Source organism: Pan troglodytes, chromosome 6 (genome assembly GCF_028858775.2).
Source record: "Pan troglodytes isolate AG18354 chromosome 6, NHGRI_mPanTro3-v2.0_pri, whole genome shotgun sequence".
Taxonomy (NCBI): Eukaryota; Metazoa; Chordata; class Mammalia; order Primates; family Hominidae; genus Pan; species Pan troglodytes.
Genome location: NC_072404.2, coordinates 166,788,717 through 166,814,847, shown reverse-complemented (window position 1 = coordinate 166,814,847; position 26,131 = coordinate 166,788,717). Strand labels below are relative to the sequence as shown.

The following is a 26,131-nucleotide window of genomic DNA, read 5'->3' as shown; positions in this document are numbered from 1 at the left end:
GGGTCCTTGGCCTTGGGGGGCGGGGAAGGGGAGCCCTGAGGCGGCTGTGGGAACCAGGACCACCAGGTGAGGGAGCCGGGGAGGAAGGGTGGCCGCAGGAGTGAAAAACAGTTGGATTTTTCTTTTGACATCAGTAAGTTGCTTAGGCTGCAGTGAGAAACTACGGTGTCCTCTGTGGAAAGTAAATGGCTCTGGAACTTCTCTGAGAGTGGGGCTTAGGCCTTCCCGGATTTGGCCACTGGCCCTCCCCTGCTGCCTGGTTCCAGTGATTCAATATTTGTTCCTTATTTTTCTGAGAGTGGTTATATAACATGAATGTTTTTCAAAGGCTCCAATTGACCTGGCTCTGGTCACCTCCTGCCGCCCATCAGTACCAAGAATTGCCCGTTTGGTGGTTTTGGGGATTGCGCAAGGCCGGCCTGTCCAGAGGCACCTCCCCTGTGCCTCCCAGCAGAGGGGCCTGCCAAGGCCATCACCACTTGGGGCAAGCTCCAGGCCACAGTCACCACTCAGCCGTGGTCAGAGCCTATGAGCCACTCCCCGGGCAGTGACTGAGGGCAGGCAAGGTGGGCAGGACGGGGTCCAGGTGGGAACCGCGGGCCTCGGGCCTGTAGCTGGAGATGCCACACACAGCTTTCCCGGGGTCACTGGGCGTCTGATAGAACCCGCCTGGTGCTGGATCCCACAGCCCAGGCCCTTAGGATTGAGGGAGCTGAACAATCAGTTGAGAAACCTTAAGGGTTAGAACCTAAGAAGCGTATCAAGACACAGGTTAAGATGGAAAGGCAGAAATGCCGCTGGGTCCTGGCCGTCTCACCTAGATAGCGTTGTGAAGGCAGAGGAAGCTCCTTCCTTCCCCCGCGGTACACGCCCCGAGACTCCGTCCAAACACCCTGTGGCTCTGAGAGCAGTGGAGAGTCTTTGGTCGTTTGAGAGTAGGAGGAAATTATTTTGATGATGAAGATAGGAGATGAGAACATGCATCTTATTCTGAATCTAATGGGAGTCCTTTACAATGTTCCTGATCTCACCTATTGTTGTCCACTTCAGTGGGTAAAAACAGAGAACGTGCGAGCTACAAGGCATCTTCACAGGTTCTCTAGTTCAACCCTCTCATTTGACAGATGAAAAGCTGAAGTCCGGACATGTCCAAGATTCCCCAGATCGCAGATCACAGAGCTGGGGCTCCGGCTCAGCCCCCGGCTCCCTCCCTGCTGCAGGCTGTGTTCTTGTGGGCCTGAGGGACACGGGGGCTTGAATATGCCCGGGAGGGGCCCTGGCCTCGGCGGACGCAAGGCCCAGCAGCTCCAGATGGTGCTCTCTGTGCTGGGGTCCACTCAGCAGGAGCGGAGAATGCAAATCATTCTCGATGTGTTGCTTCCTCGGTTGGAATCAAACAGGAATGTTGTATCGTGACCCTGATATTGTAAACCTCGAGTTTGCCCTGAGGTGGGGGCCATCGTGGGCCCCTGCTACTGGCAGCCTTTCTATTTGTCCTGTATTTGCACTCTTGTCTGTCTTCTTTCTGGGGTATCCCAGCTGCATCAACAAAGGAGCTCTGTAAGACAAAACATCAGAAACGCTGGAAGGTCGGAACTGCATCTGATCGATATACACTTAGCACCTGCTGTCAGGGCTAAGATGTGAGTAAAACTGCCCCCATCCTTCAAGAATACACAAATTAGTTGATTGCAAACATTAGAAAGTCTCTTATCCTATGGGGAAATATTGGGATAAGTAGCGGGCCGGGGGCAGGAGGAGCTGTATATGACTCCAAATGTAGATAGTGCAAGAATGTGAAGTGATTGCATTTGGTGGTGGGATTTTTTAGACTTTCCTGTTCCTTGCAACACCAGCTTGAGTTACTTTTAGTTAAGAAGAACTTGAAGAGAAAGTTAGTATGGTAAGCTGCCTGGGGAATGAATCACAGGACTATACAAATCCTTATGTATCCTTCCTTCCTTCCCCTGAGGTCACACTGTGCCAAGGATACTTGTTTTAGGAAGAAAAGCTCTCTTTTTATAGCCTCTGATACCAAATTGTTTTTCTATTACTGGAACTGAACCACTCCAAGGAGGTGGTAAAGTTTCATAGAAAGAGTTCTGAGCTAGGAGCAGGTGGACCTGGTTACAGGACATGCTTGCTACTGTCTGATTCTCTGGCATTGGGCAAATGACTTAACCTCTCTGACCCTCAGTATCTTCATCTATAGTCGGGGATGATACCACTTTTCTTTCCTACTTGTGTGGGTTGCTGTAAGGACCAAATGAGGCAACAGTTGGGAGATTTCAGAAGGACATACTAATGTCAGATTAATGTTGGCTCTGTCGTTAATACTTCACTTTTTTTGTGATAGACTTTTGGCTTTTGCCTGGATTTCTAAGGCAGCGAGATGGATGAATGAGTTGCTTTTAAGGTCAGCTTACATCTCAGGAATTCTCTCAGATTTAGGGCTTTTCTCTTTGGTCCTGATGCTTTCCTGACAGGTGACTTTATCCGTCCAAATCCTGAAAATTCACCTTTTTATCTCCAACACATGTGGTCAAGGTCTGAGTTACATTTTGTGCAGCGGATGAAAATCAGAGTGCTAAAGCTGTCTCTTGGCGGAAATCAGGGCTTCAGCATCTCTTGGTGCCTCAGCGTTGCCCCCTAAATGTCCTCCCAGTCCTGTGAGGGCCTGAGTGGCTGGCAGACAGGAAGAGGAAGTGAGGGACTGGACTGGGAGTAGAGACCGGTGGTGGGGAAGGCCCAAAGCTCTGGCAGGAGTTTTAAATTTAGAAATCACGGGAATGGGGCACATCCAGGAGCCTGCGCCTTCTGGCATGTCACCCGAGACACCAGGTCCTAAGTATTCTACAAGCCAAGACTCTAGTTGCCATAGTTGCAATTAGAGATTTTCCCACACCGGCCCCAAGATGCGTGATGTTTCCTGGTGAGCTCTGGAGATGAGAGCCAAGATTAGAATACTGGGACTTGCTGGGAGGTGGGATTGGGGGTGGGGAGCCTTCCAGCAAAGCCTGCCATCTGTGCCAGGGGACTTCCCTGTTGGGCCGCATGACCAGGCAGGCACATACACCTGAGTCCAGCAGCCACGCAGCAGGCCACAACGTTGGGCTTGACTTGATGCTTTCATACTCACTCCAGCCCAAGACACCTGCGTGGGACCTGCCTCCAGCACTCCGGGCAGCCGCCTGGGGTCCACGGGCAGCCTGAGCTAGCAGCAAGCCCCACATCCGGCCGTCAGCTCTTTTACACCATCTTGACGTGAGTCCCTCTGAACCTCCTCGGCCTCGGTTGTTAGAGCAGGATGCTGCTTAGGGTTGCATGAGGAGCAAGTGAGGATTTGTGAAAAAGCTTCTGCATGTGGAAACTGCTGTTGCTGAACAAATGTTAGAGGGTAATGAGAATTTGAAACCAGAGAGGAATGTGCTCATTAAAATGGGCGATAAAGAGACCCACCCTGGTCCCTCGTCACTTCCTAGTGAATTGCAACTGCGTGTGGCCTGATGGTTCACTGGCCCAGCGGCACAGACTCTGCGGCCCCATGCTTGCTGCAGGTGCAAGAGGGTGCTTGGTTGGGGAGTTAATTCAAACACATCTGGAACCTGCTGCCTGCCGGGTACAGTATGAGGCCAAGAATAGAGAGGTGGGTAGCTTTCCTCTTGCCAGGGATGGATTCAAAGTCTGGTTAGAGAAATAAACTGATAGATGAGTATAATACGGGATTATCAGTCTGGTAATAAAGGTGTATCTAAAGTACTGTGGGACACAGTCTAGGATAATTAATAAGAGATAATTAATTCTGTCTGAGGGTGACTCTCAGCCAGAGAGTGTATTTGACTTGGGCTTTGCAGGACACATAGGAGTTTACTCTGTGAGCCAGGATTTGGGGACACGGAGCAGGAAGAGCAAGAGGAAGGAAAGAGAGCTCAGAGGAAGGAAAGGGCTTGGGGTGTTTGGCGAATGGCACCAGGGTGATTCCTGCATTGCTATGGGCCGGGCTTCATGCTGGGGGCTGGGGATGGGACCCTGGAGCTGTCCCTGAGTGGCTGAAGCAAAGTGAGAGCAGTTCACAGGAGGGGTGGATGGTAGCCATGAACAGAAGTGTCTGAGGAGTTAAGACAGCATTCCAGGTGGGATGTCCATGGATGCATAGCTGTGTTTGGAAAATGACAAACCCTCCGCCTGGGCTGTTGCTGAAAGGAGGAGACCGGAACAGAGAACATCAGAAATAAGGCTGCGGAGGTCAGTTCATCTATGGGGCTTGGGTTGCAGCCTGCAGGGCCGGCTGGGAGCTCCTGACTGTGTCTGAGACTCCTGAGACTCCTCCTTGGGAGGCACGCAGCTCTCCATCTGGTCTGTGGTGGAATTTCCAAATGCCCTCGCTGTACCGCAGGCCAGTGCACTCTACCCATGCTCCCCAGGTGATGTCAGTGTGCAGCCAGGGCTGAGAACTTTGGAGATAAACACCACCAGAAAGGCTGAGTCTGGAATCTGCACATCTGAGATCTCACTGGCGTGTCTCAGTCAGCCAGGCCTGGAAGCCATTGCTGAGGTGACGGTAGAGTGGCTGGGGCCTTAGCAGGGGGCTGACGTGATGAGGCTCACCCTTTCAGGGGTTGCTCTTTAAGCAGAGACTTGGAGCACAGATCCAAACAGGGAAGGCTGAACAATTTGGACAATAATTAGGTGGCCCAAGAGGGAACTGGGTGAGAGTGGGTGTAGGCCTGGACCCCCAGGGCAAGGACGTGGAGAGAAGGGAATGGGTTAAAAAAAGGTTAAGTGCACAGAACACTACAGAAGGAAATGAAAGGTGGAAATGAAAGAAGACACGCAAATAAATGAAAACACATCCTATGTTTATGGATTGGGAGGCGATATTGTTAAGAGGTCAGGACTACCCAAAGTGGTCTATAGATTCAGTGCAATCCCTATCAAATCCCAGTGGCATTTTTTTCCAAAAATAGAACAATTAGTCTATCCTAAAATTCATGTGGAATCTTAAGGGACCCTAAATAGGGAAAATAGTCTTGAAAAAAAGAAGAACAAAGTTGGAGGTCTCACATTTCCCAATTTTAAACTTACTATAAGGCCACAATAATCAAAACAGTGTAATACTACCATAAAATACAGACATATAGACCAATGGAATGGAATGGAGAGCCCAGAAATAAACTCTCAGAGATAAAGTCAAATGACTTTCCACAGTCATGCCAAGACTATTCAATTGGGAAAGGACCATCTTTTCAACAAATAGTGCTGGGAAAACTGGCTATCTACATGTAAAAGAATGAAATTGCACCCTTACGGTTATACCATATACAAAAATTTACATAGGTCAAAGACCTAAATATAAGAGCTAAAACCATAAAATATAAAACTCTTAGAAGAAAACATACGGGAAAAGCTTCATGACACTGAATTTGGCAGTGATTTCTTGAATACAACACCAAAAGCACAGGCAACGAAAGGCAAATTAGATAAATCAAAGACTTCTGTACATCAAAGGACACAGCAGAGTAAAAAGGCAACCCACAGAATGGAGGAAAATATTTGCAAGTCATGTATCTGATAAGGGGTTAATAACCAGAATATATAAATAATTCCTACGAGTCAACCACAATCAACCCAATTAAAAAATGGGCAAAGGAGTTGAATAGACATTTCTCCAAACAAGATAGACAAATGGCCTGAATAGATATTTCTCCAGAGATGATAGACAAATGGCCGATAAGCAGATGAAAAGATATTCAACATCACTAATTATCCAAGAAATGCAAATCAAAACCACAATGAGATACCCGCTCACGCCCACTTAAGATGGCTATCATAGAAAACAAAGGCCAAAGATAACAAGTGTTGGTGAGGATGTGGAGAAATTGAAACCCTGTGTACTGTGGGTGGGAAAGAAAAATGGGGTGGCTGCTGCAGAAAACAGTTTAGCGGCTCCTCAAAAAATTGACAGTAGGATGACCTGATGTCCAGCAGTTCCACTTCTGGGGATAACCGGAAAGAATTGAAAGCAGGGTCCTGAAGAGACATTTGTACACCTATTATATTGGTTTGCTAGGTTGCCATAGCAAAGCACTACAAATTAGGCGGGGTGGCTGAAACAACAGAAATGTGTTTTCTCATGATTCTGGAGGCTAGAAGTCTAAGTTCAAAATATCGGCAGGGTTCGTTTTTCTGGGGCCCCTCTCTTTGGGTTGGTGGCTGTCTTCTCCCTGTGTCTCCATGTGTGGTCTCTGTCTTGTAGGTGCCTGTGTCCTAATCTCTTCCTGGAAGGACACCAGTCATATTGGACTAGGGCCCACCTTAATGACCTCATTTTAAATTAATTGCCTTTTAAAGACCCTATCTCCAAATACGGTCACATTCTGAGGTCCTGGGGGTCAGGACTTCAACAAATAGATTTTTTTTGGTGGGAAGGGAGACACAATTCATACCATAACACTCATACTTATAGCAGCGTTATTCACAATAGTCAGAAGGTAGAAGCAACCCCAATGTCCATCAACTGACGAATGCATAAGCGGAATGTGGTCTACTCATACAATGGAATATTATTCAGCCTTCAAAAGGAAGGGAACTGTGGCACACACTACCATGTGGAGGAGCCTTGAAGACATTATGCTAAGTAGAGTCAGACAGTCACAAATACTGTCTGATGCTACTTATATGAGGTACCTAGAGTGGTCAGATTCAAAGAGATAGGAGGGTGGTTGCCAAGCACTAGGGGGAGGGGGAGGGGGAGTTAATGTTTGATGGGAACAGCATTTTGGTTTGAGAAGATGGAAAGGTTCTAGAGATGACGGTGGTGATGGCTACACAGCAATGTCAATGTGCTTCATGCCACCAAACCGCACACTTAAAATGGTTGAGATGGCAAATTTTATGTTATGTGTATTTTACCACAACTAAAAACTTTAAAATAAAAAAGAAAGGTTAGGGATGCAGCTGTGCTCGATTTGAGGATGACTGGGCAGGTTTCTGCCTGGTGTGGAGGCAAGATTCAAGAGGAAGAAGGGGCAGGGCTGTTTCAGACACAATAAGTGTGTGGTGAGCTACTTTCCCCAAATCTATTTTAGACTCTGTTTTGGCCACGATGTCATTAGACTCTGCTAATAGTTTTGCCTCAGCCGCCACCCCAGTGTCACCCTCCCCATCCCTGTCCCATCATCTTCCTAGGCAGACACATGTCCCTGGATCCATGTTCCGTGCTGTGGGGTGAAATCATGTCCATCAGCAGAATAGCCTGAGACGGGCTCTCCTCCCTCCACCCTTTCTGCCTGCCTTCCTGCCTCCTTTAGTCCCAGCCATTTCTTCTTTCCTCCTTCCCTGGGGTGTTGGGAGCTCATGGCTGCTCCTGGAAGTTTGACTGCATGTTCTGGAAGCGGATGTGCATGGTGGTCAGGGGCTTTGGGGGCTGGGTGTAGCTAACACGTCCACGTCCCTTCTTCATGGTGGATTTGAAGGATAAGGACTCAGGAAGGGGGAGGTGACACCCACGTAGAGTTCCATGCAGCCCCTGGGCCCGAGGGCCACTGTCACTGACCACGTGCTCTCTGTCCACCCTAGGACCTGAGCTCCTTCGCCATGCCGCTCCTGGACGGAGACCTGGAGGGTTCCGGAAAGCATTCCTCTCGAAAGGTAAGACCTCCTTTCCAGAAGTTTCTCACAGCTCACTTGAGGTGCCACGGAGGCAGGCAGAGCCTGAGCCCACTTCCACCTGTGTGTTCACCTGCACGCCCACCTGCATGCCCGCTTGCACACCTGGCCGTAACCGAGCCCATCCTGCGACAGCTCACCTCGCATGGCCAAGCCTGGCGTATCGGCCGGGCTATCCCACTGGAGAGCCTCCTGGGCTTCACTCCTTTTTCTTCTCCTCACGTGGCACTGACTGTGGCCCACTAGACCCCCCTAACATGGGCAGAGGCAGTGGAGGAAGATGAGCAGTGAGCTAAGCCCGGTGGAAGGTATCGGTCACTGCCGACCATCTGTGGTCTTTGGGTTGAGTTCGACTGGCAGGACTTTGCCCTGCTGCCCACCAGCGCCCACCCCCAGCGCTGGGCTCTCTCCTTCCACCTCGTGTTGCACCCTCTCCACACGCCTTTTTCTCTCTTTCCACTTTTCCTTTCCTCTCTTTAGCTCCTCGCTGTCCCTCCTGCACTGGTGAATTTCCCTCCCATTAGGAAACTAGTGTCTCAAGGAGGTTGTTGACTGTATAGGGTCAGGTGGCCAGAAAAAGTGTGGGGTGGGGTGGGGGGCTCTGGAGAGGGAGCCACAGCATCAGGTGAGGGTCGAGGTGGCCGTGGCAGGGCGCAGAGGTCCAGGCTGCTTGCAGGTTTCTCCTGCAGCCAGGAAGTAAGGGTGGGTGGAGTCCTGGTAGGGGACGTGCTTCCTGGCATTCTGCCACCCACAGACCCCTCCGGCAGGTGACAGCAGACAGAGCTAGTGATCTGGGGGCTGCGTACAGAGTCTGGGCATGGGTTCTGGGTGCTGGCTAGCCTGGGATGAAGGCAGGAGTTCCCATGCTGGAAAAAGCAAATCTCCTCTTTAAGCATTTGAATTACACACAACTGAATCAAATTGGTGTTGGCCTGTGGGGCTCCACTGGTGCCAGTGCCCTCCCCGCCCTGCCCTGAACAAGCAACCTTATTAGCAGCTCTCGTGGCCCATCCAGCAAAGACTGCCAGGGAATGGCCTTGAGCTTCTGGGCCAGCAGAGAGTGGAGTGGCAGGAAGGGGCCACCAACCCCGTACAAGGCTGTGGGACCAGCCCCGCGGGCACTGGGTCGTCTTCCTCCTGTTTGACTCTGCAAAACCCTGCTTTCCAGTGAGAACCTTGCATGGAAGATCTGAGAGTGTGGAAGAGACACAGGGGCCACAGCCTGGCCCTGGCCCCAGCTTCCTCTCTGGCAGCTGCATGACAAATGGCCCCATAGGCAGAGCTCTGCTCCGCAGATGCCTGAATGCCTGCTCTCCATTAGCTCTGTGGAGCCAGGCACACACTTGGGAGTCTTGTCAATACCCGGGGAATCATCCGGTTGCATTCACCAACATATCATTTGGCTATAGCTTGCCCAAGAGCAAGGCCTGAGGCCCTGTCCCTGGTGGCTTCAGCTGGCGCCTGTTACCTGCACCACCACACAGCCCACCCCAGCAGGCCTGTCCCTCCGCCTGGCTTTCCCACCGTCTGGGAGTGTGATCTGGCCCCCAAGGCTCCCAGTGAGAGGGGTCAGGCAGGGCCCAGCATCCAGCATGCTTCGGCCATTTTCCAGAGACAGGACTGGCAGGGCTGCTTCCTAGGACTCCCTCCTCAGGCCTGATCCCTGGATGCCTGACTCCACTGGCCTGGATTCAGAATACAGAATGGAACCCCATTCAGGATAATCCTGGGGTCCCCCTTGCTCATCAAATATGGTTAAACTGGCCTTTCATGACTGGTTCTCCAGGGCTCATGGCTCAACTTCCCCCGTGACCCCCACCCTCATGGTGGCCCAAGTGAACGGCCGGCCCTCTGTCTCTGTGCTTCAAACCCCTTCTCCTCTGTCTCTGGGCACTGGACACCTCCCCGGCCCTGTCATTGCGTCTCTGAAGGCTAGCCAGCTGTCAGGGCCTCCTCTGGGTCAGGGCCTCTGTTGAGGGGCAGGTTTCAGCTCCGGGCCATTTATCCATCTGCATGGTGCTTATGGTGCTTCGGCCTTGCGGGCACTCTGCAAGCTCTCCTGGGGCCCCGCTCCCCTATGTGTCTCTGTTTCCCTGTAGGACTGGACATTTGCATTGGCTCGGCCCTCTCCCCCGGCTCCCCAGCAAGCTCCCTATGCTGTGCACAGAGCACGTCTATGCACCAGGTCCGAGGTCACCTTTCCAGCAGCTCCAAAATCCCGCCCCTCCCTCCGGTCCTCCCATGTGGCCTCGGCTCCTCTTCCGGTTCACACCCTCCAGGCTGCTGTCATGATTGTCTCAGCCCTGGGAACGAGGCTTGGACAACCAAGTCATTGTCCACATTGCGGGAAACTGAGCTGTGACCAAACCCGGGCCTCCACCCAGGACCAGCTTGTATCACCTTGTGATAGGACCACCCTGGTCCCTGTGTGTGTTGTTCCTACTGGCTTCTCTCAGCCCCCATCCCACCCTAGACCTGCACACACAGCACCCACCACTTGAAGAAGAACCTCTTTTTTTTTGAGACAGGGTCTTGCTCTGTACCCAAGCTGGCTGGAGTACAGTAGTGTCACCTTGCTCACTGCAACCTCCACCTCCATCTCTGGGGCTCAAGTGATCCTCCCACCTCAGCTGCTTGAGTAGCTGGGACTACAGGCCACCACACCTGGCTAATTTCTGTATTTTTTGTAGAGACAGGGTTTTGCCATGTTGCCCAGGCTGGTCTCAAACTCCCGAGCTCAGGTGATCCACCCACCTCGGCCTCCCAAAGTGCTGGGATTACAGGTGTGAGACACCACCTCCTGCCTGAAGAATCTCTTGTTTGTAAATTTATTCTCAGGATTTGTCCTGATTCCCATAGTTAGGTGGAATAGTGGCTAACTGGGATATTCTATAAACAGAGAATCTAAATGCTTTTCATATTAAATGGTCAAAAAAAAAAAAATCAGCTGGGCATGGACAACTGTAATCCCAGCTACTCAGGAGGCTGAGGTAGGAGGATTGCTTGAGCCCGGGAGGTGGAGGTTGCAATGAGCTGAGATTGCGCCAGTGCACTGCAGCCTGAGCGACAGAGGGAGACCCTGTCTCAAAAACAAAAAACAGAACTACACAAAAAAAGAAAAACTCAAAACTTAGCTTGAGTTACAAGGTCCTATAGCACCACACTCTTCTTCCTGCCAGGCCCACTCACGAAGTTGTCCGCGCCAGACCGGGCGCTACACCTCCACGTGGCTGCGCCGGCCCTTTCGGCTGGAGAGGCTGCGCGGGGAGGCTGTGCTGCGCGGGTCCACGCCACGGGCATCCTATCCTCCCGGGGCCGCGGGCTCGGGGCTTGGGCCGCCCTCTAGTGGCGGAAGAACGTCCCCAGGCCGCGGTCCGGACAGCGCACCCCGAGGTGGGACAGAGAGACCCCGAAGTGGCACCGAGGCTGCCTGTGGGGTGTCCCGTGTTCCCTTTTCAGCACAGCGCGGCCGCCCGAGGGCAGCATTTCCCGCGTCTGCCCTGGTCCTGGCTCCCCGCGAGCCCTGTGGACGAGTTACTCGCCCTTCTTGCTTCTGAACTGGGTCATCTCTGAGGTCCTTTCCACTCAGTGTTGCTTGCAAGTTTCCCAAGTGGTAGGACAAGAGCTGTTTACCACGCACCGTGTGCTTCCTGGCCTCACGCGGCTTCATCTGACGTTCAAGCAGCCCTTGAGGTGAGGGCGCGGCCATCCTCATTTTACAGATGAGGGAGCTGAGGCTCGGTGAGACCAAGTAACATGCCCAGGTTGGCTCAGCAGGTGGCAGAGCTGGGGCCAAATGCCGGCACCCAGAGGCAGGGCAGGAGCTCCTCCACGCATCCAGCAGGAACACGGCTGCGGGCACGTGAGATATTTCTCAAAGTCTACTATGAGCTCTGTGCCTTGGCTTAAAGTTATGGGGTCTGATAATTTTTTAAGCCATGACTAAAATTTTAAATCATTGGTAAAGTGAGTCTCAGAGGTTTGGGGCTTTGTTAACTTCCTTCTTTCCTTCCTTCTTTCCTTTCCTTTCCTTTCCTTGCCTTGCCTTGCCTTTCCTTTCCTTTCCTTTCCTTTCTCTTGAAATGGAGTCTCGTTCTGTTGCCCAGGCTGGAGTGCAATGGCACCATCTCTGCTCACTGCCATCTCCGCCTTCCGGGTTCAAGAGATTCTCCTGCCTCAGCCTCCTGAGTAGCTGGGATTACAGGCGCCTGCCACCATGCCCAGCTAATTTTTTTTTAATTTTTTTATTTTTAGTAGAGATGGGGTTTCACCATGTTGGCCAGGCTGGTATCAAACTCCTGACCTCAGGTGATCCACCCGCCTTGGCCTTCCAAAATGCTGGGATTACAGGCGTGAGTCACCGTACCCGGCTGACTTTGTGAACTTTTCTCCTGACTTCTGTCGGCAACCTCAGTCTTTCAAATGCTGAAGCAGCTTGGAGGTGAAAAATTCATCATCTCCTAGGACTGAGGTCTCAGGATGGAGCTCCAGGCCCGCTCTGTTCTGGAACATAGGGATCTTATAGGCAGGCAAGAGAACTGCAGTCCTGTGTTGTCAGAACTTGGATGGACGTGAGGTCTTGAGAGGTGAAGGCAGGCAGGCCCATAATAAAGGAGGGAGATGCTCATTTTGAGCTCCGCTTCCCTTCCTCCCCTCTGCCTCCTGGAAGCCCCTTCTAAGGAGTGGGACAGGATGGTCAGTGGACCTCCAGGATGTGGTGCTGCCAGCCTGTGAGGGGCCATCCTTGGGGCAGGTGCTACCTGCAGACCATTCAGTGGCTACCTCTGTGGAAGACCTTAGGGCTGTTTCTCTGGGAGGGTACTATGGGGGGCCCGCATGTGAGAGGGGACAATGATAAGTTTCATACAGGGCAGGAGGCAGCGTGTCCAGAGTGTGAAGTGACTGCATCCATTCGTCTGTTTTTCTGCAGGTGGACAGCCCCTTCGGCCCGGGCAGCCCCTCCAAAGGGTTCTTCTCCAGAGGCCCCCAGCCCCGGCCCTCCAGCCCCATGTCTGCACCTGTGAGGCCCAAGACCAGCCCCGGCTCTCCCAAAACCGTGTTCCCGTTCTCCTACCAGGAGTCCCCGCCGCGCTCCCCTCGACGCATGAGCTTCAGTGGGATCTTCCGCTCCTCCTCCAAAGAGTCTTCCCCCAACTCCAACCCTGCTACCTCGCCCGGGGGCATCAGGTTTTTCTCCCGCTCCAGAAAAAGTAAGACCTTGATGCTATTGTTTCAGGTGGGTGCTGGGGGCCTCTTCTGCAGTCACACATCCACGGTGGCACCGAAGCTGCCAGGTGGCTGTGAGCGGCTTGGTGCTGAGTGCCTGTATCTGTTTCTCCCCACCCCCACTTCCCCCTAAACAAATCTCTCTCCGGAACATCAGTTTCCACCTGTCACTTTCTTCCCATGCTAATCTATCAAAGCGTAATCCTTCTGGTCCAGCAAGGTCCTTGGGTTAACTGTAAACATCCTGATACTCACAGTACAGCTTGTATGGACAATCAGATGACACACTTGCCTCCAGCCTTCTCTGGAAACTGCAGGCATGGAGCCAAGCTTAGGCCCTCACCCGGGGCCACGGGACCAGACTGCTTTGGTCAGCCCGATATGGCTTCCACTCTCTGTGGTTTGGTATTTGAGGGTTTGACTACACCTGTTTCTGGCAAATCCTAGCTTTTTCTGTTTGGGGCTCTGGGCAGCAGGGAATGGAAGCTAGGAGGGATTTGCTGGAGAAACGGAAGGAGGAAATGTGAGTGTTTAAGAAAGAGTTCCGTAGGTTCATGAGTGTTTGTGATCTGAGGATAAGGTATTTTCACTTGAGTGCCATCGATGATAATATGAAATATACCACAAACTATAAAGTTTATGGCGTTTACTTTCTCCTTTCCTTTGTCTATTCTTTCCAGTTCTTTCTACTGACTTAGAACATTTGTATTGGGGAAGATAGTGATGTGGAAAGCAAATTTGTCCTTGACCATCAGAGGCCTGGGATAGTTCACCTTTCTCTCCAGGCTGACTTTTACTCAGAAAGACTGGCAATACTGTGTGTTAGAGCAACACTTTATATCTGCAAGGCCAGGCGGCAGCAAGAGGGGAATTTCGGTGTTTCTGACTTCGAACTCTTCCATCAGGCAGCAGTGGCTGTAGGACGAGAAGCCAGGTCTCTGTCAGCCTCACTTCTTCATCCACCACCTTGGAGGTGGAGGGGTTGGTGACCGTATTCTGTGTGAGTGGAGCAGATCTATCTCTTGGACAGATTTTGCGCTTTGTCTTTCTACATAAAACAAATGAAGGTGCTCCTGCCTGTGGGTTGTGTGTGTGTTGTGGGGGGCAGGTCCTGACCATGCTCTACACACACCCCTCACTCAAGGCTGTGGGGTTGTCACAATTTCCTTTAAGTTTGTGCACTTTAGCCTTAAGGTGCCCCTTTCTTCCCCCATCTCCTTGTATAAACATCGTCTAGAGATGAGGGCTCAAAGTACTGTACAGAGGAAGGAAATCAGGCCCGGCCTGATGGGAAAGCTGCGTGAGGGCTCCACGTCACACAGGTGGGATTTGTCAAAGAGAAGGAGGATGTGTCCGCAGTTTGCCTTGTTGGGGAACTTGCGATGTTGTGTAGATTGAATGTGCTGGAATTGGTGGATGAAAAGACAGGATTCCTGCCTTCAAGGGCTCCTAGTCAGGGGCAAGCAGGCTTCAGAAGAAAGGACGAGATTTTCTCCATGGTACTGCCTGTGCTGAGTTAGGACACGGCAGGCTTTCTGAGCGGGACGGAGAGCAGCACAGGGAACCTGACGATCGGAAGGGTGCCCAAAGGAGTGTAGGAGCTGTGAGCTGGCTCCCATGGGAAGGTCTTGAAGCTCTGGCAGGAACCATCACCCTCTGCCTCCCTCTACATCATTCTCCTGCACAGAGCCCTCCATGGGGGTGGGAGGAGAGGGTGAGAGGGAGGAGCGGGGAGAGAAGGAGGAGGGTCCCTGCAGGCAGAGGGTCCCTTTGGGAGCCCAGCAGTGGCACCAGGAGGTGCAGGAGAAGTTGTTCAGTCCTCAGGGCCTAGGCTGCAGCTCAGTACAGCATTTGGTGGGAGGTTTGGTGCTGTCCACTGTTCAGCCTGGGAAATGAGCTGTTCTTTTAGAAACTGAGTCTGGAAAAATCTCTTTTTGAAACCATATCAATTTCTTAAAGTATTCCTCCTTTTCACTGTCTTTCATTGTTATTTATGTTTAGATTTTCATTCTCTTTCAACGGTTTTCTTTCAGTAACTGACAGAATTGCAGACAGACAGATAATCAAAGCTAGAAGGGACTGTAAGGAAAGCATTTATGGGGGAAGAAAGCATATGCATATAATAATTTGAACACAGCATATATGGGGGTGTGTGTGTGTGTTTTGGATTTGTATAGATGTATGTGTGTATGTATGTGCATATATGTATGTGTGTACACACATATATACCTTTTTTATTTTTTAAAAGGACATGCATCGGACTGCTAGTGGTAGCTTCTAAGTGAAGAATTAGGAGTGGATGGGTGGAAGGAAAATATTGCTTTATCTGATATTCCAATTTTTTGAGACTATCTTCACTTATTGGTAATTAAAAATGAATACATCTTGAAAAAAATGGCAAGCTCCCAGACCTGAGCTTTGGGGCGGTGGCAAGATGTGGAACAGAAGTTGCGGGTGTTGGTAACAGCAGAAGAAAGAGTTGAGCCACCAGGAATGCCTGGGGACAGCCAAGGCCCCGTGCTCAGCCTTAAGGGCTAGCTGGGGAATGCTGGGATGTAGCAGGGCTTGGAGAAGGCATGGGGAGAACCTACAGATGGCTGAGTGTGGAGGTCCAGGATGGGAGGCGGTGTTGCTCCATTTTGCATTGCTATAAAGGAGTACCTGAGGCTGGGTCATTTATAAAGGGAAGAGGTTTATTTGGCTCATGGTTCTGCAGGCTGCACAGAGGCATGGTGCCAGCATCTGCTTCTGGGGAGGGCACAGCCATCCAGTGGGAGCCTCATGCCCACTGCACAGATAAAACCAATTCACCGAGATCTTGGTATTGTAGTAAAATGTTTAATGTGAGGCCAGCCACATGGAAGATGGAGCTATCACTCAAATCAGTCTCCCCAAAGGCTCAGAGCTTAGGGTTTTTATGGACAATTTGATGGGCAGGGGGCTAGGGAACGGGCACTGCTGATTGGTTGGGGATGAGATCATAGTGGTGTGGAAACGGGCCTCCAGCACTGAGTCGGCCTCTAGGTGAGGGCCACAGGGTCAGCTGAGTCATGAGTCATGGGTCTGGGTAGGGTCCATTGTTTGCCAGAATTCAAGTCTAAAAAATTATCTCAAAAGACCAATCTTAGGTGTTAAATAGTGATACTATCTACAGGAGCAATTGGGGAAGTTGCAAGTCTTGTGACCTCTGGCTCCATGACCCCAGAGCAGTACGAGATCATAGAAACTACACCTGCATGTTAGCCCAGTTCAGGCCCCTCCCATAATCCTAATCTGTGGTCTTTCATTCATCTCACAAAGCTGGTTTTCAGTCCCTGAGCAAGGAACGGTTGGTTTCAGGGAGGTACTATTATCATCCTTGCTTTCAAATTAAACTATAAGCTAAATTCCTCCCTTGGTTAGCTTGGCCTCCGCCCAGGTAATGAGCAAAGCCAGCCAGCCTGTGAGGCTGGATGCAGGATGGAGTGGGCCAGGCTGGACCTTCTCCTGCTGTTGTGATCTCTGCAAAGGTGTTTGCAAGGGCTTCAGGCTGCTTCCACTCATGGAGGAAGGCGAAGGAAAGCCGGGGTATGCAGAGCTCACACACAAGGGAGCAAGAGAGAGGGGAGAGGTACTGGAGTCTTTAAAACACCCAGCTAAGAGAGCAGGACTCACTGTCGCAGGGAGGCAACCCAGCCATTCATGAGGCATCTGCCCCCAGGACCCAAACACCTCCCACCGGGCCCCACCTCCAACACCGGGGATCCAATTTCAACCTGAGAGGGGGGAACAAACACTCAACCTCTATCAGAGGTGGATCCAAGACTCCCAGCACCTCTGGATCTCAGCGGGTCCCAGCAGACACTGTGCTCACAGTGAGGGAACGCAGGCACAGGCCTGGGGATGACTCTGCTGGAGTCCGCATGGGGTGCTGCAGCAGTGAAGAGCTAGACCTCGGGGCCCATGCTGAACCTGGCCATGGCCCCTTCCGTCGGAGCCTGTGGTCTGCACAGGAGGAAGCTCCCAGACTCCCCTCCACCCTTTCCTTAAAGCCAGGGGCCGAGACAGGCAGGTGGAGTCAGAGAGTGAGTCCCCCAACCCGTCTCCCGTACTGCAGGAGCTCCAGCTGCAGGCTGGGGAATGTGGGGGCTGTACCTTCGGGAGGCCTCACCCCGGCAGTGTCCAGCACCCAAGGGGTCCTGGGGATGAGGCTGGGGCTCAGAAGCAGAGACTGTGAGGCCCCTGATCCTCCTCCGCAATGTACCTGAAGGCTTCACTGCTGGGTAGGGGCCCACAGTCCACTCATAGCTCCACACCCCTGTGCCCCTAATCCACACACTGGGGTATGTGAGCCCCTCAGCTACCTCTCATTCCAGAAACCTAAAACTGCTGCTTCCTCGCCTAGGGGGCCTGCACTGCCCAGGCTGGGCCTGCCATCTGCACCTTCCTCCAGGCCTGAGTGTGGTCTGTGAGCTCAGTGAGCCTGCGAATTGCTTTTTTCCTATGGCAGAAGTGCAGACAGCTGCGAAGGGAGCGGGACCTGGGGCTGCCTGCTGGGGCCCGTGTGCACCCGGGGCCTGGGCCCTCCCTTGGGACACAGGGAGTCGGGCACTGCAGCTCTTTATTGTTGGTGGACATGGTGGGACGTTGGCCACTGAAGATGGGCCTGACTCCTGTCTCCTTTTGGCTGCCTTTTTCTGTTGAGTATTTCCAAGGCCCTTCAGTGTCCTTGGCTAGAAAATCCCCAGGTTCACCATTCTGGCTTGTCAGGTACTGTGGAGAAGGCAGAGCCTGTTACAGCCTGGTTACACCATCGGGGTAGACAGCCAAGGGCCGGGCTCAGGAAGTCTATGGCATGGCTCTCAGCTACTCACAAGGGCAAGGATTGATTAGGTTGGGGTGGGGGCATGGCTTCTTCAGAGAAGCCCCCTGGGATGGGGAGTTCAGAACAGAGCAAGCCTGGTCCCCAGGGCAATTGCTCATGTTGGTGCCCTTGAGAATCAGTGAGGCCAGCTCCTTGGCTTTCCCTGAAAGAAGCCATCCCTCCCCCAGCCCTATGGCTGATAAGGCACGAAGCTCCAGGTCTCTGTGCTGTGGTGTTACTTGACTGGGAGGGCACCCTGAGCTCCTTCCAGATGGCCGTTCATTTGTGCTTGGCATGAGGCTGGCCTGGAGGAGGCAAAATCTGTCTGCTTTTCTCTGTACTTGAAATCTATTCCTGGATCAGGGTTCCCAGACTGTGGATTGCTCCCCCACTGCCCCAGAACTAACTTCATGAAATTGAGCCTGAGAGTAATGCCATCGGCCCATCTGGAAGGTCTTGGGAAGAAACAGCCCCGTGAAAGCCACTGTGTCCACTGGAGGGCTGTCATGAAGACTTCGTTCATTACACAAGGCCCCTGGGAGGAACTTGCTGTCTGGTCTTGGTACCAAGAATAGCTGAACTTCTGATCAACGGGATTGCTTTTGTCTCTAGCAGACATTAATCGTGTAATAGTGCATTTCCTCTGTCTGCACTGGCTGCTAGAAGCCTTTGAACCAAATCTGGACAAAAGGCATTAAGGGATACATTTCCAGCCTTTCTGAATCCAGTTTTGGTCCCTCTTCTTTTATATTCACACGACCACTTTTTTAACAAGCAAACAATGTATTGGAAGGATTTGGGGGCATTTACGGAATTCAAAAAAGAGCTGAACCCTCAGGACTCAGGAAGGGAAGGAACCAGACTGGCCATGAGGCCTCAGCAGCAAGAATTCATGGATCTTTCCAAGAGATCCAGAGAAGTCCTAGTCTGTGTCTCTCTCCATTTACTGTCCTAAATGCCTTGTCGCAGGATATCTGATTAGCCCAGTTAGGATCCCTGAATCAATCAGGGCGGGGTGGGGGGTAGGATCACGCAGGAGAAACAGAATGACCAAGAACCAGGAGGTAGGGCGGGAAGTTCCAGGATAAGAGGTCCAGTTGGCAATCCAAAGGGGACTGTGGCATCCCACCCTCCTTGGCCAGCATGTGTGCATTCACGCAAGGATGCCCTCATCACACGTGGCCCAACGAGCCTACATACAATTGTGTAAGCTGCTTCCCCCATGGAGGGCGATGCAGCCTCACATCCAGCCTTGACATTAAGGAGGATGTGGCTATGATCCCCTGTTTTCTGAGTCTTCTGTCTCAAGGTAATGCCCACTTCTCCTCATGTTCTATTTGCATCTCATCTTTCTGTCCTATAATTTATGGCCTACATGACAAACATAGAATCTAAAGTGTTGACAGGCTCCTCAGGTAATACTGATATACACCAGAGCTTGATAAGCACTGTTTTCTTTCTTTTTCTTTTTTGTTTTTTTGAAATGGAGTCTCACTCTGTCACCAGGCTGGAGTGCAATGGCGAGATCTCGGCTCACTGCAACCTCCACCTCCTGGGTTCAAGCGATTCTCATGCCTCAGCCTCCTGTGTAGCTGGGATTACAGGCGCCCGCCACCACACCTGGCTAATTTTTGTATTTTTAGTAGAGACAAGGTTTCGCCATGTTGGCCAGGCTGGTCTCAAACTCCTCACATCAAGTGATCCATCTGCCTCAGCCTCCCAAAGTGCTGGGATTACAGGTGTGAGCCACTGTGCCTGGCCGATAAACACTGTTTTATATTATTAAGGGGAAAGAAAGCAGGAAGATGGAAATTATGATCACTGTCATTTCAGAGGGAGAAATGAAAAAGGAAAAAGAGGTAATTCAATCTTCTAAGACAGCAGGGGGAACACAGATGGGGACCACGGTTCTAGATTCCACAGCTGATCTTGGGACCAGCAAGTACCTAGGCTGGCTGGTGTTTTTTGCCCAGGGAAGAGAACCAGACCTTTCTTCTGGAAGGATCTTACCTCTCAGAGGCTGCCTGTATGGAGCTGCTGTAGTCTTTCACTAACATTTGCCTCTGGTCAGAGGTACAGTAGCATGAGGATTCGTAGTGTGGCTGGCGTTCTCATCATACTCCTAGCCACCATGGAGTATCGAACCTATTTCCCTTTGATGATCAGAGTCAAACACCCCAACCAAAACAATGCCCCACTTTTCCATCTCTCCCTCTAATGCAGCAGTCAGCAAATGACAGCCCCGGGACAAAATCTGGCCTGCCACCTCTTTTTGTAAACAAAGCTGTCATGGAGACACAGTCACGCCCATCTGTGTGTTCCTCTCCTGCCGCTTCCACACTTCAACAGCAGAACTGAGCAGGTGCAACAGAGACCCCATGGCCTGCAAAGCCTGAGATGTTTACCTGGCTGACCTTGTGCCACAAGAATTATTACATGGCTGAGTGGCTGCAGGAGCTTCCAGAACAGTGAATCTTTAGCTTCAAAAGATTTTGCAAGTTGGTTTAGGGTGATCTTGCCTTTGGAGATGAGGAAAGGAAAGTGCATGTCTGTGTGTTCATGAACTGCAAATAATAAGATTAAAGTCTTTTAGAAAAGCGAAAAGAATCTTACACAGTCAGCAAGGCAGGACCTCCAGAATGATCTAATCTCATGTGTTGCTAAATTTTGCTCCTTATTTATAAGTCTGTGTGTGTTCTAAGTGCATTGTATATAATTCTTTCAATCTTCATAGCAACTCTTCTATTTGTACAATGTTTACCAAACTAGAAACTGAGGCACGAGGGCTTAAGTTGTGGAACAAAGGCCACACAGCTACCAAGTGGTAAAGCCAAAATGTGAAGTCAGGTGGTTGAACTCCGAAGTCCACTTTTAGTCCAGGTGCTAAGACTCTGCTTTAATGGAATAGATCTTAGGGATCTATAAACCAATAATGGGATAGCCAGCTAGCCATTTACGCAAAAATAGGTAAAAGTGGCTCCTTGGTCATTTCTCTCTCTTTCTTTCTCTTTCTTTCTTTCCTTCCTTTCTTCCCTTCTTTCCTTCCTTTCCTTCCTTCCCTTCCCTTCCCTTCCCTTCCCTTCCCCTCCCTCCCTCCCTCCCTCCCTCCCTTCCTCCCTTCCTCCTTTCTTTCTTTCTTTCTTTCATTCATTTAGAGACAGGGTCTCTGTCATCCAGGCCAGAGTACAGTGGCAGAATCACTGCAGAGCCTCAACTTCCCAGGCTCAAGCGATCCTCCTGCCCTTTGCCCGCAATACGTGGAACTGCAGATGCACACCACCATGCCTGGTTAATTTTTTAACTTTTTGTAGAAATTGGGTCTCAGTGTATTGCCCAGGCTAGTCTCAAGCTCCTGTACTCAAGCAATCCTCCCACCTCAGCCTCCCAAAGTGCTGGGATTTAGGTGTGAGCCACCACACCTGGCTCTTGGTCACACCAAAATAATTTCCGTGTGGAACTAAACTTTAAATGTTTTAAGTCATGTACCTCCAAAACATTTGAATATCTAAATCTTGGGATGTCAGGCCTTTCTAGAAGGTGCAAAAAATATGTTTGTTTGTGATATAAATATCCACAGCCTTTCTTGCCTTCTCTCAAAGTTTGCAGGCTTGATTGTCAGAGCTTTGCTATATTGATGAGGTAGAGGAGAGCTGGATGCATTCCTGTTAGGAAGAATGAAGAATGTCTAAGAGAGAAATGCATAACGGGGGTCCAGGTGAGTGAAGGGAAGATTCTAGAAGGTGAGTTTTGGTTGGAGAAGATTTTGGAGAGTTTGGGAGCGTCATACCAGAGATTGAAGCCCAGTTCTTGTGCTGTGTAGGATGGTGGGAGAGGGATAGAAGAGATGACCCCCTGAAAGGGGCATTATGTGTGTTGGGAATGTAAGCCCACTGCCGGCTCCCAGGCAGCCTCTCCAGACACCTCTTCAGATTTCCTGAAAGGACTCACCTTAGTAGAAAGGCCTTCCTTTGACACCCTGGGTAAAGTAGTAGCAATCTCCTTGCAGGCATCTACACTACTGATTCCCCACAGGATATACTGTCTATTTACTGGTTCACTTGCCTGTCTCTCCCCACCAGAGTGTAAACTGTCTGAGGACAGGAATTCTATTTTATTCAAAGCTCTCTCAGGGTCTAGAATGGCGCCTGAAGGCACTGAGCAAATTGTTTGAAATTTATTCACCAATAACTTAACTTGTTTTTCAATGCTTTCTAAAATGTGGGCTGATGCTTCTGAATACGAGATGGTAGCTATACTGACCCAGGGATTTCAGTGGGTCATATGTAAGCCCGACCGGGTTCAGAAACTGTGAAGGGACAGAGGCAATTATCATTGATGACATCAAGATGACCACTTCCATACAGCCTCCCACTCCAAATAGAAAATGAAACAAAACAACAATATAGACGTGAAAAACACGTGCTGGACCAGAAGGAGATGATGAACTGATGGAGGACTAATATCCCTAATGTACAAAGATATTTACAAACCAGTGAAGCGAATGACTCAATGGCCTGAGTCTTGGAATCGAAAGTTTTAACAGGCTCCTCAGGTGATATTGATATATACCCTAGAGCCTGAGACTTCTAGGAAAGATGGCATTGTGTGTACTGCATGCATACAAAATGATTCCTCCCGCAGTTGTTCAGATACAGCGAAAGAACACAGAGCTCTCTGGCTTTGGAACAGAGTGCAGGAGGAAAGGAGGAAGTGGAATAATCCCTAAGCACCCACCTCCCATTCCACCACCAGCCTCACTCCAATTTAATGGTGCTGAGTTTGGGACGTGGGGATTTTGAAAGCATCAGCGGACTTGGAAAGACAAGAAACGTGGTGCTGATAGAAGTGATATAATGTTTTATTTTAAAATGCCAAAAATGTAAAGCAGAAATCGAAATTTTAGCTAAGGGAAAAGCATAAAGAATAACATAGCTGGAATGAAGATAGGGTAAAAATCATGCATGTAATGAGATTACTTTCTATGTTCTTACAGTAGTAGAAATCAGGCAGATCTTAGAGCCTGAAGTAAGGAACAGAGGAGGGCTGGTTATTTTTGTAAGCAACCTATACATTGTGGGCAGATAATTTGATCATGCTTTGGCATAATTTCTGCAATGGTAAATGTGTGAGGTCATAAGCCCACAGTGCTGCTTGAATCTTAGGGAGCCTGTGGTTGCACTGGAAAATGGTCAACACAAGACCCAACCGTGGCTGGAACCCCTACTTCTCAGCCTCTGCAACGCTTAATGCTAAAGTCGGGGATGGGGCATGGTGGTTTGTTCACTGGGTTCTCCAGGAGGGAGGCCACTTTCTATCTCACTCCCCTACAGCTCCAGGTCGAACTCCTAAAACCCAAGAGACAGGGCTGCTCTGAGACTGGTTGATGTGTTTTCAATACATGTGCTATTTGTAGGTCACTCCATAAGAATCAAGCTCCCCAGAAAACCTGCGAGACCTCAGAGCCCTCACTCCTCCCAGCACACCTTGCTTAGTGACCAGCAAAGTGTCAGTTGAAGAATGATAAGGTTCCTACATTTGGAAAGGATCACTTCTTTAAAAAGGCTGCAGCCAGCAGGTCACCATTCTGACAGGCTGGGAAGCATAGTCTCTAGCCAGATGCTGGAAACAGGCACTGCGAGAGTGGAAGACAGGGATTTATGCTGAACAGGGTGGCCAAATGTACATATTCAACAGGTTATAGGAGGAGCTATGAGTATTCACAAAGAGGAAGCATAGACATGCATAATTGGCTAATTGTGTGCAGCATGCATCCATGTTCACGCTGGGGTGGAGACTTAACCTTTAAATGGATTACAGTAGGCCCTATATGTCAGAGGGTGAAGCCAAGGATGTGAAGACTGTCTGTGTGCAGCCTCCATAGGCTGGTCAGAGCCACTCCATGGTCAGGGGTCTCTTATCAGGAAGGAATGCTGGTCGGTTGTGTCGAACCTGCAAAAGGAAGGGGCAGCATCAGACAGTTGGTTGATCTCAGGAATGGAGCAAGTCTTTCAAAAGGGCAGGTTTCCATTTAACCCTTGGGGAAGGAAGCCTAATGGTGGTTAGCAAGGGAGGGGGTGTAATGAGGCACATCCGACCTCTCATCCCATTATGGCCGGGAACTCAGTTTTAAGGTTTTTCTGGGGTCCCCGTGGCCAAGAGGGGGTTCTTTCAGTTGGTTAGGGGCTTAGGATTTTAGCTTTATTTCTCAAAAGGTACTGAATTTGGCCTCCGTGGTCCCTAGCAGTGGACACACGCACTCTGGGGCCAGCAGGTTAGGTGCCCACTCTATGGGGTGGGGGTGCACCCTCGGCCGTGTCAGCCCAGCACCCCAGCCCCACAAGCAGTGCCACCTGCCCACCTCGTGTTTCCGCCACACCTCCCCAGATGCGGCTGCAGCATCCGTGCCTTCATGGCCCACAGGTTAGTTTCAGGGGCTGCCACACAGGCACCACAGGCTGCATGGCCTAAGCTGCCCGGATTCCTGTTCCCACAATTCTGGAGGCTGGAAGTTGGAATCAGGCTGTCAGCAGGGCCATGCTCCCTCTGAAGGCTCTGGGAGGGCTCTGTTCCAGGCCTCCCTCCTAGCTTCTGGCAGTTGCCCACAAACCCTGGGGTTCCTTGGCTCGTAGATGCGTAACTTCAGCCTCTGCCTTCATCATCCTGTGGCCTTCCTCTGTGTGTGTCTGTCTCTTTTCCTTTTCTTAAAGTGACAGCAGTCAAAGGAGATTAAGAGCCCACCCTACTCCACTGCAACCTCAACTTAAGTGACTACATCTGCAATGACTCTGTTTCCAAATAAGGTCACCTTCTGAGGTTCTGGAAAGGAAATGAATTAGTGGGGGCACTGTCTAACCCAGCGCAGTCTACAACCACAGCATCACTGCATTCAAAGTTCCTGGGCCATTTTCTTTGATGTTTACTTTCACTTGTCTTCTCTTCTTTGCTTGACTGAGGTTTGTTCACAGCCTTTCTGCCTGGGTTAGTTTCTTCTTGTGACTCTTAAATGCAGTAAAACACTGTGGAAAGCTGCCTGCCCAGCACAGCTGACACAGCCCTTTGGTAAAACCAGATAGCGTCATTGCTCCCTGCACTGGGGGGACACCCTCCATGGAGCTTTGGAGCATCTCAGGGGGACAGGAAGGCCACAGTGCATCAGAACTCCAAGTCTGTTGAGGTCTTGCAAGTGGGGATTGGATTAGGAGTGGGTAAGAATCATGACACAGTGGCCCAGGATGGGAAGAAAGAGCAAGGCTACAGAGTCGCTGTTTCTTCAGGCACGGGCTGTCCTTGTCCATTGACTTAGTCCTGGCACCAACTGCAGCCTTCTTGGTCTGTTTGGAAAAATCTTGAAGACTGGCCAGGTGCAGTGGCTTACGCCTACAATCTCAGCCCTTTGGGAGGCTGAGGTGGGCAGATCACTTGAGCCCAGGAGTTCAAGAGCAGCCTGGCCAACATGGCGAAACCTTGTCTCTACTAAAAATATAAAAATTAGCCAGGTATGATGGCATGTGCCTGTAATCCCAGCTACTAAGGGAGGCTGAGGCAGGAGGATCGCTTGAGCTCAGGAGACAGAGGCTGCAGTGAGCCAGGATTGTGCTACTGCACTCCAGCCTGGGCAATAGAGTGAGACTCTATCTCCAAAAAAAAAAAAAAGAAAGAAAAAAAAAAAGAAAAAGGAAGAGAGATCTTGAAGAACAAGAGTTCTAAACTTTATTGATGAAGCTTCTGATTTATTTAAGCTTTGCCATTGCTAATGGGGTTTTGGTGGGGTCATTGCAGGCGTATTCCCCTTACCTCAAGAATATCCTAAAATTTGGGCAGGAAGCTTGGCCTCTTGAATGATGACAAGGGGCTGGATGATACAGCCTAGAAGTTTGGGGGAGTTTAGCTCTCCACAGAGTAATACTTGACCAGTAGGAACTGTGGCTTTGAGGAAGCTGGGCAGAAACCTCCTCCTTGATGATGGCTATGGATCCCCCCACATATAGTTCCTTTCCAGAACCCTCCTGGAGGAGTCCCATGAGCCAAGTGAACATGCTTTCTAAGCTCCCCTGCTCTTTATTCTGATTATTATGTTATTATTTGCAGCTTGTCATGCATCAGCAGCCAGCATGACAACTCATTTCATTGCTGCTTCTCCTGCCCTACCTCACCTTGATCTTAATCCTTGCCTCAGGCTCTGCTTCTAGAGGAAAATGGCTGAGAGAAAAAGGAGGCTGTGGAGAAATGAGAATCTCTGGGCAGCAGCACTTAACTGTGGCTCCATAATCAGAATAAGAAGGAACCAGAGCTTCAGCCAGTTCTTCCTTTGAGCAGGTCTAAGACAGAAACATTTGGTTTCAAAAAAGTCAGTGAGTAATGACTCACGTCACAGAGTGACTTGCCACAGGATTT

The 26,131-nt window shown here is 50.5% G+C and overlaps 1 protein-coding gene across 12 annotated transcripts in view; it reads left to right on the top strand.

Moving 5' to 3' along the window:
* The window catches only part of PRKAG2 (protein kinase AMP-activated non-catalytic subunit gamma 2), a 321,562-nt gene that overhangs the window by 83,011 nt on the left and 212,420 nt on the right, over positions 1–26,131 (top strand). For 9 of the 12 annotated variants that reach the window (XR_010158707.1, XR_010158706.1, XR_010158710.1 and 6 more), the window contains exons 2-3: positions 7,579–7,650; positions 12,599–12,878. Coding sequence is in view for 6 of the 12 variants with exons in the window: in XM_024358104.3 (XP_024213872.1) it covers positions 7,579–7,650; positions 12,599–12,878 (352 nt within the window). In the remaining 6 variants the exon portion in view is untranslated. Of the gene's footprint in view, positions 1–3,144; positions 3,265–7,578; positions 7,651–12,598; positions 12,879–26,131 lie in introns of those variants that run through there. The other 3 variants (XM_063815054.1, XM_063815052.1, XR_010158709.1) reach the window with 1 other exon arrangement.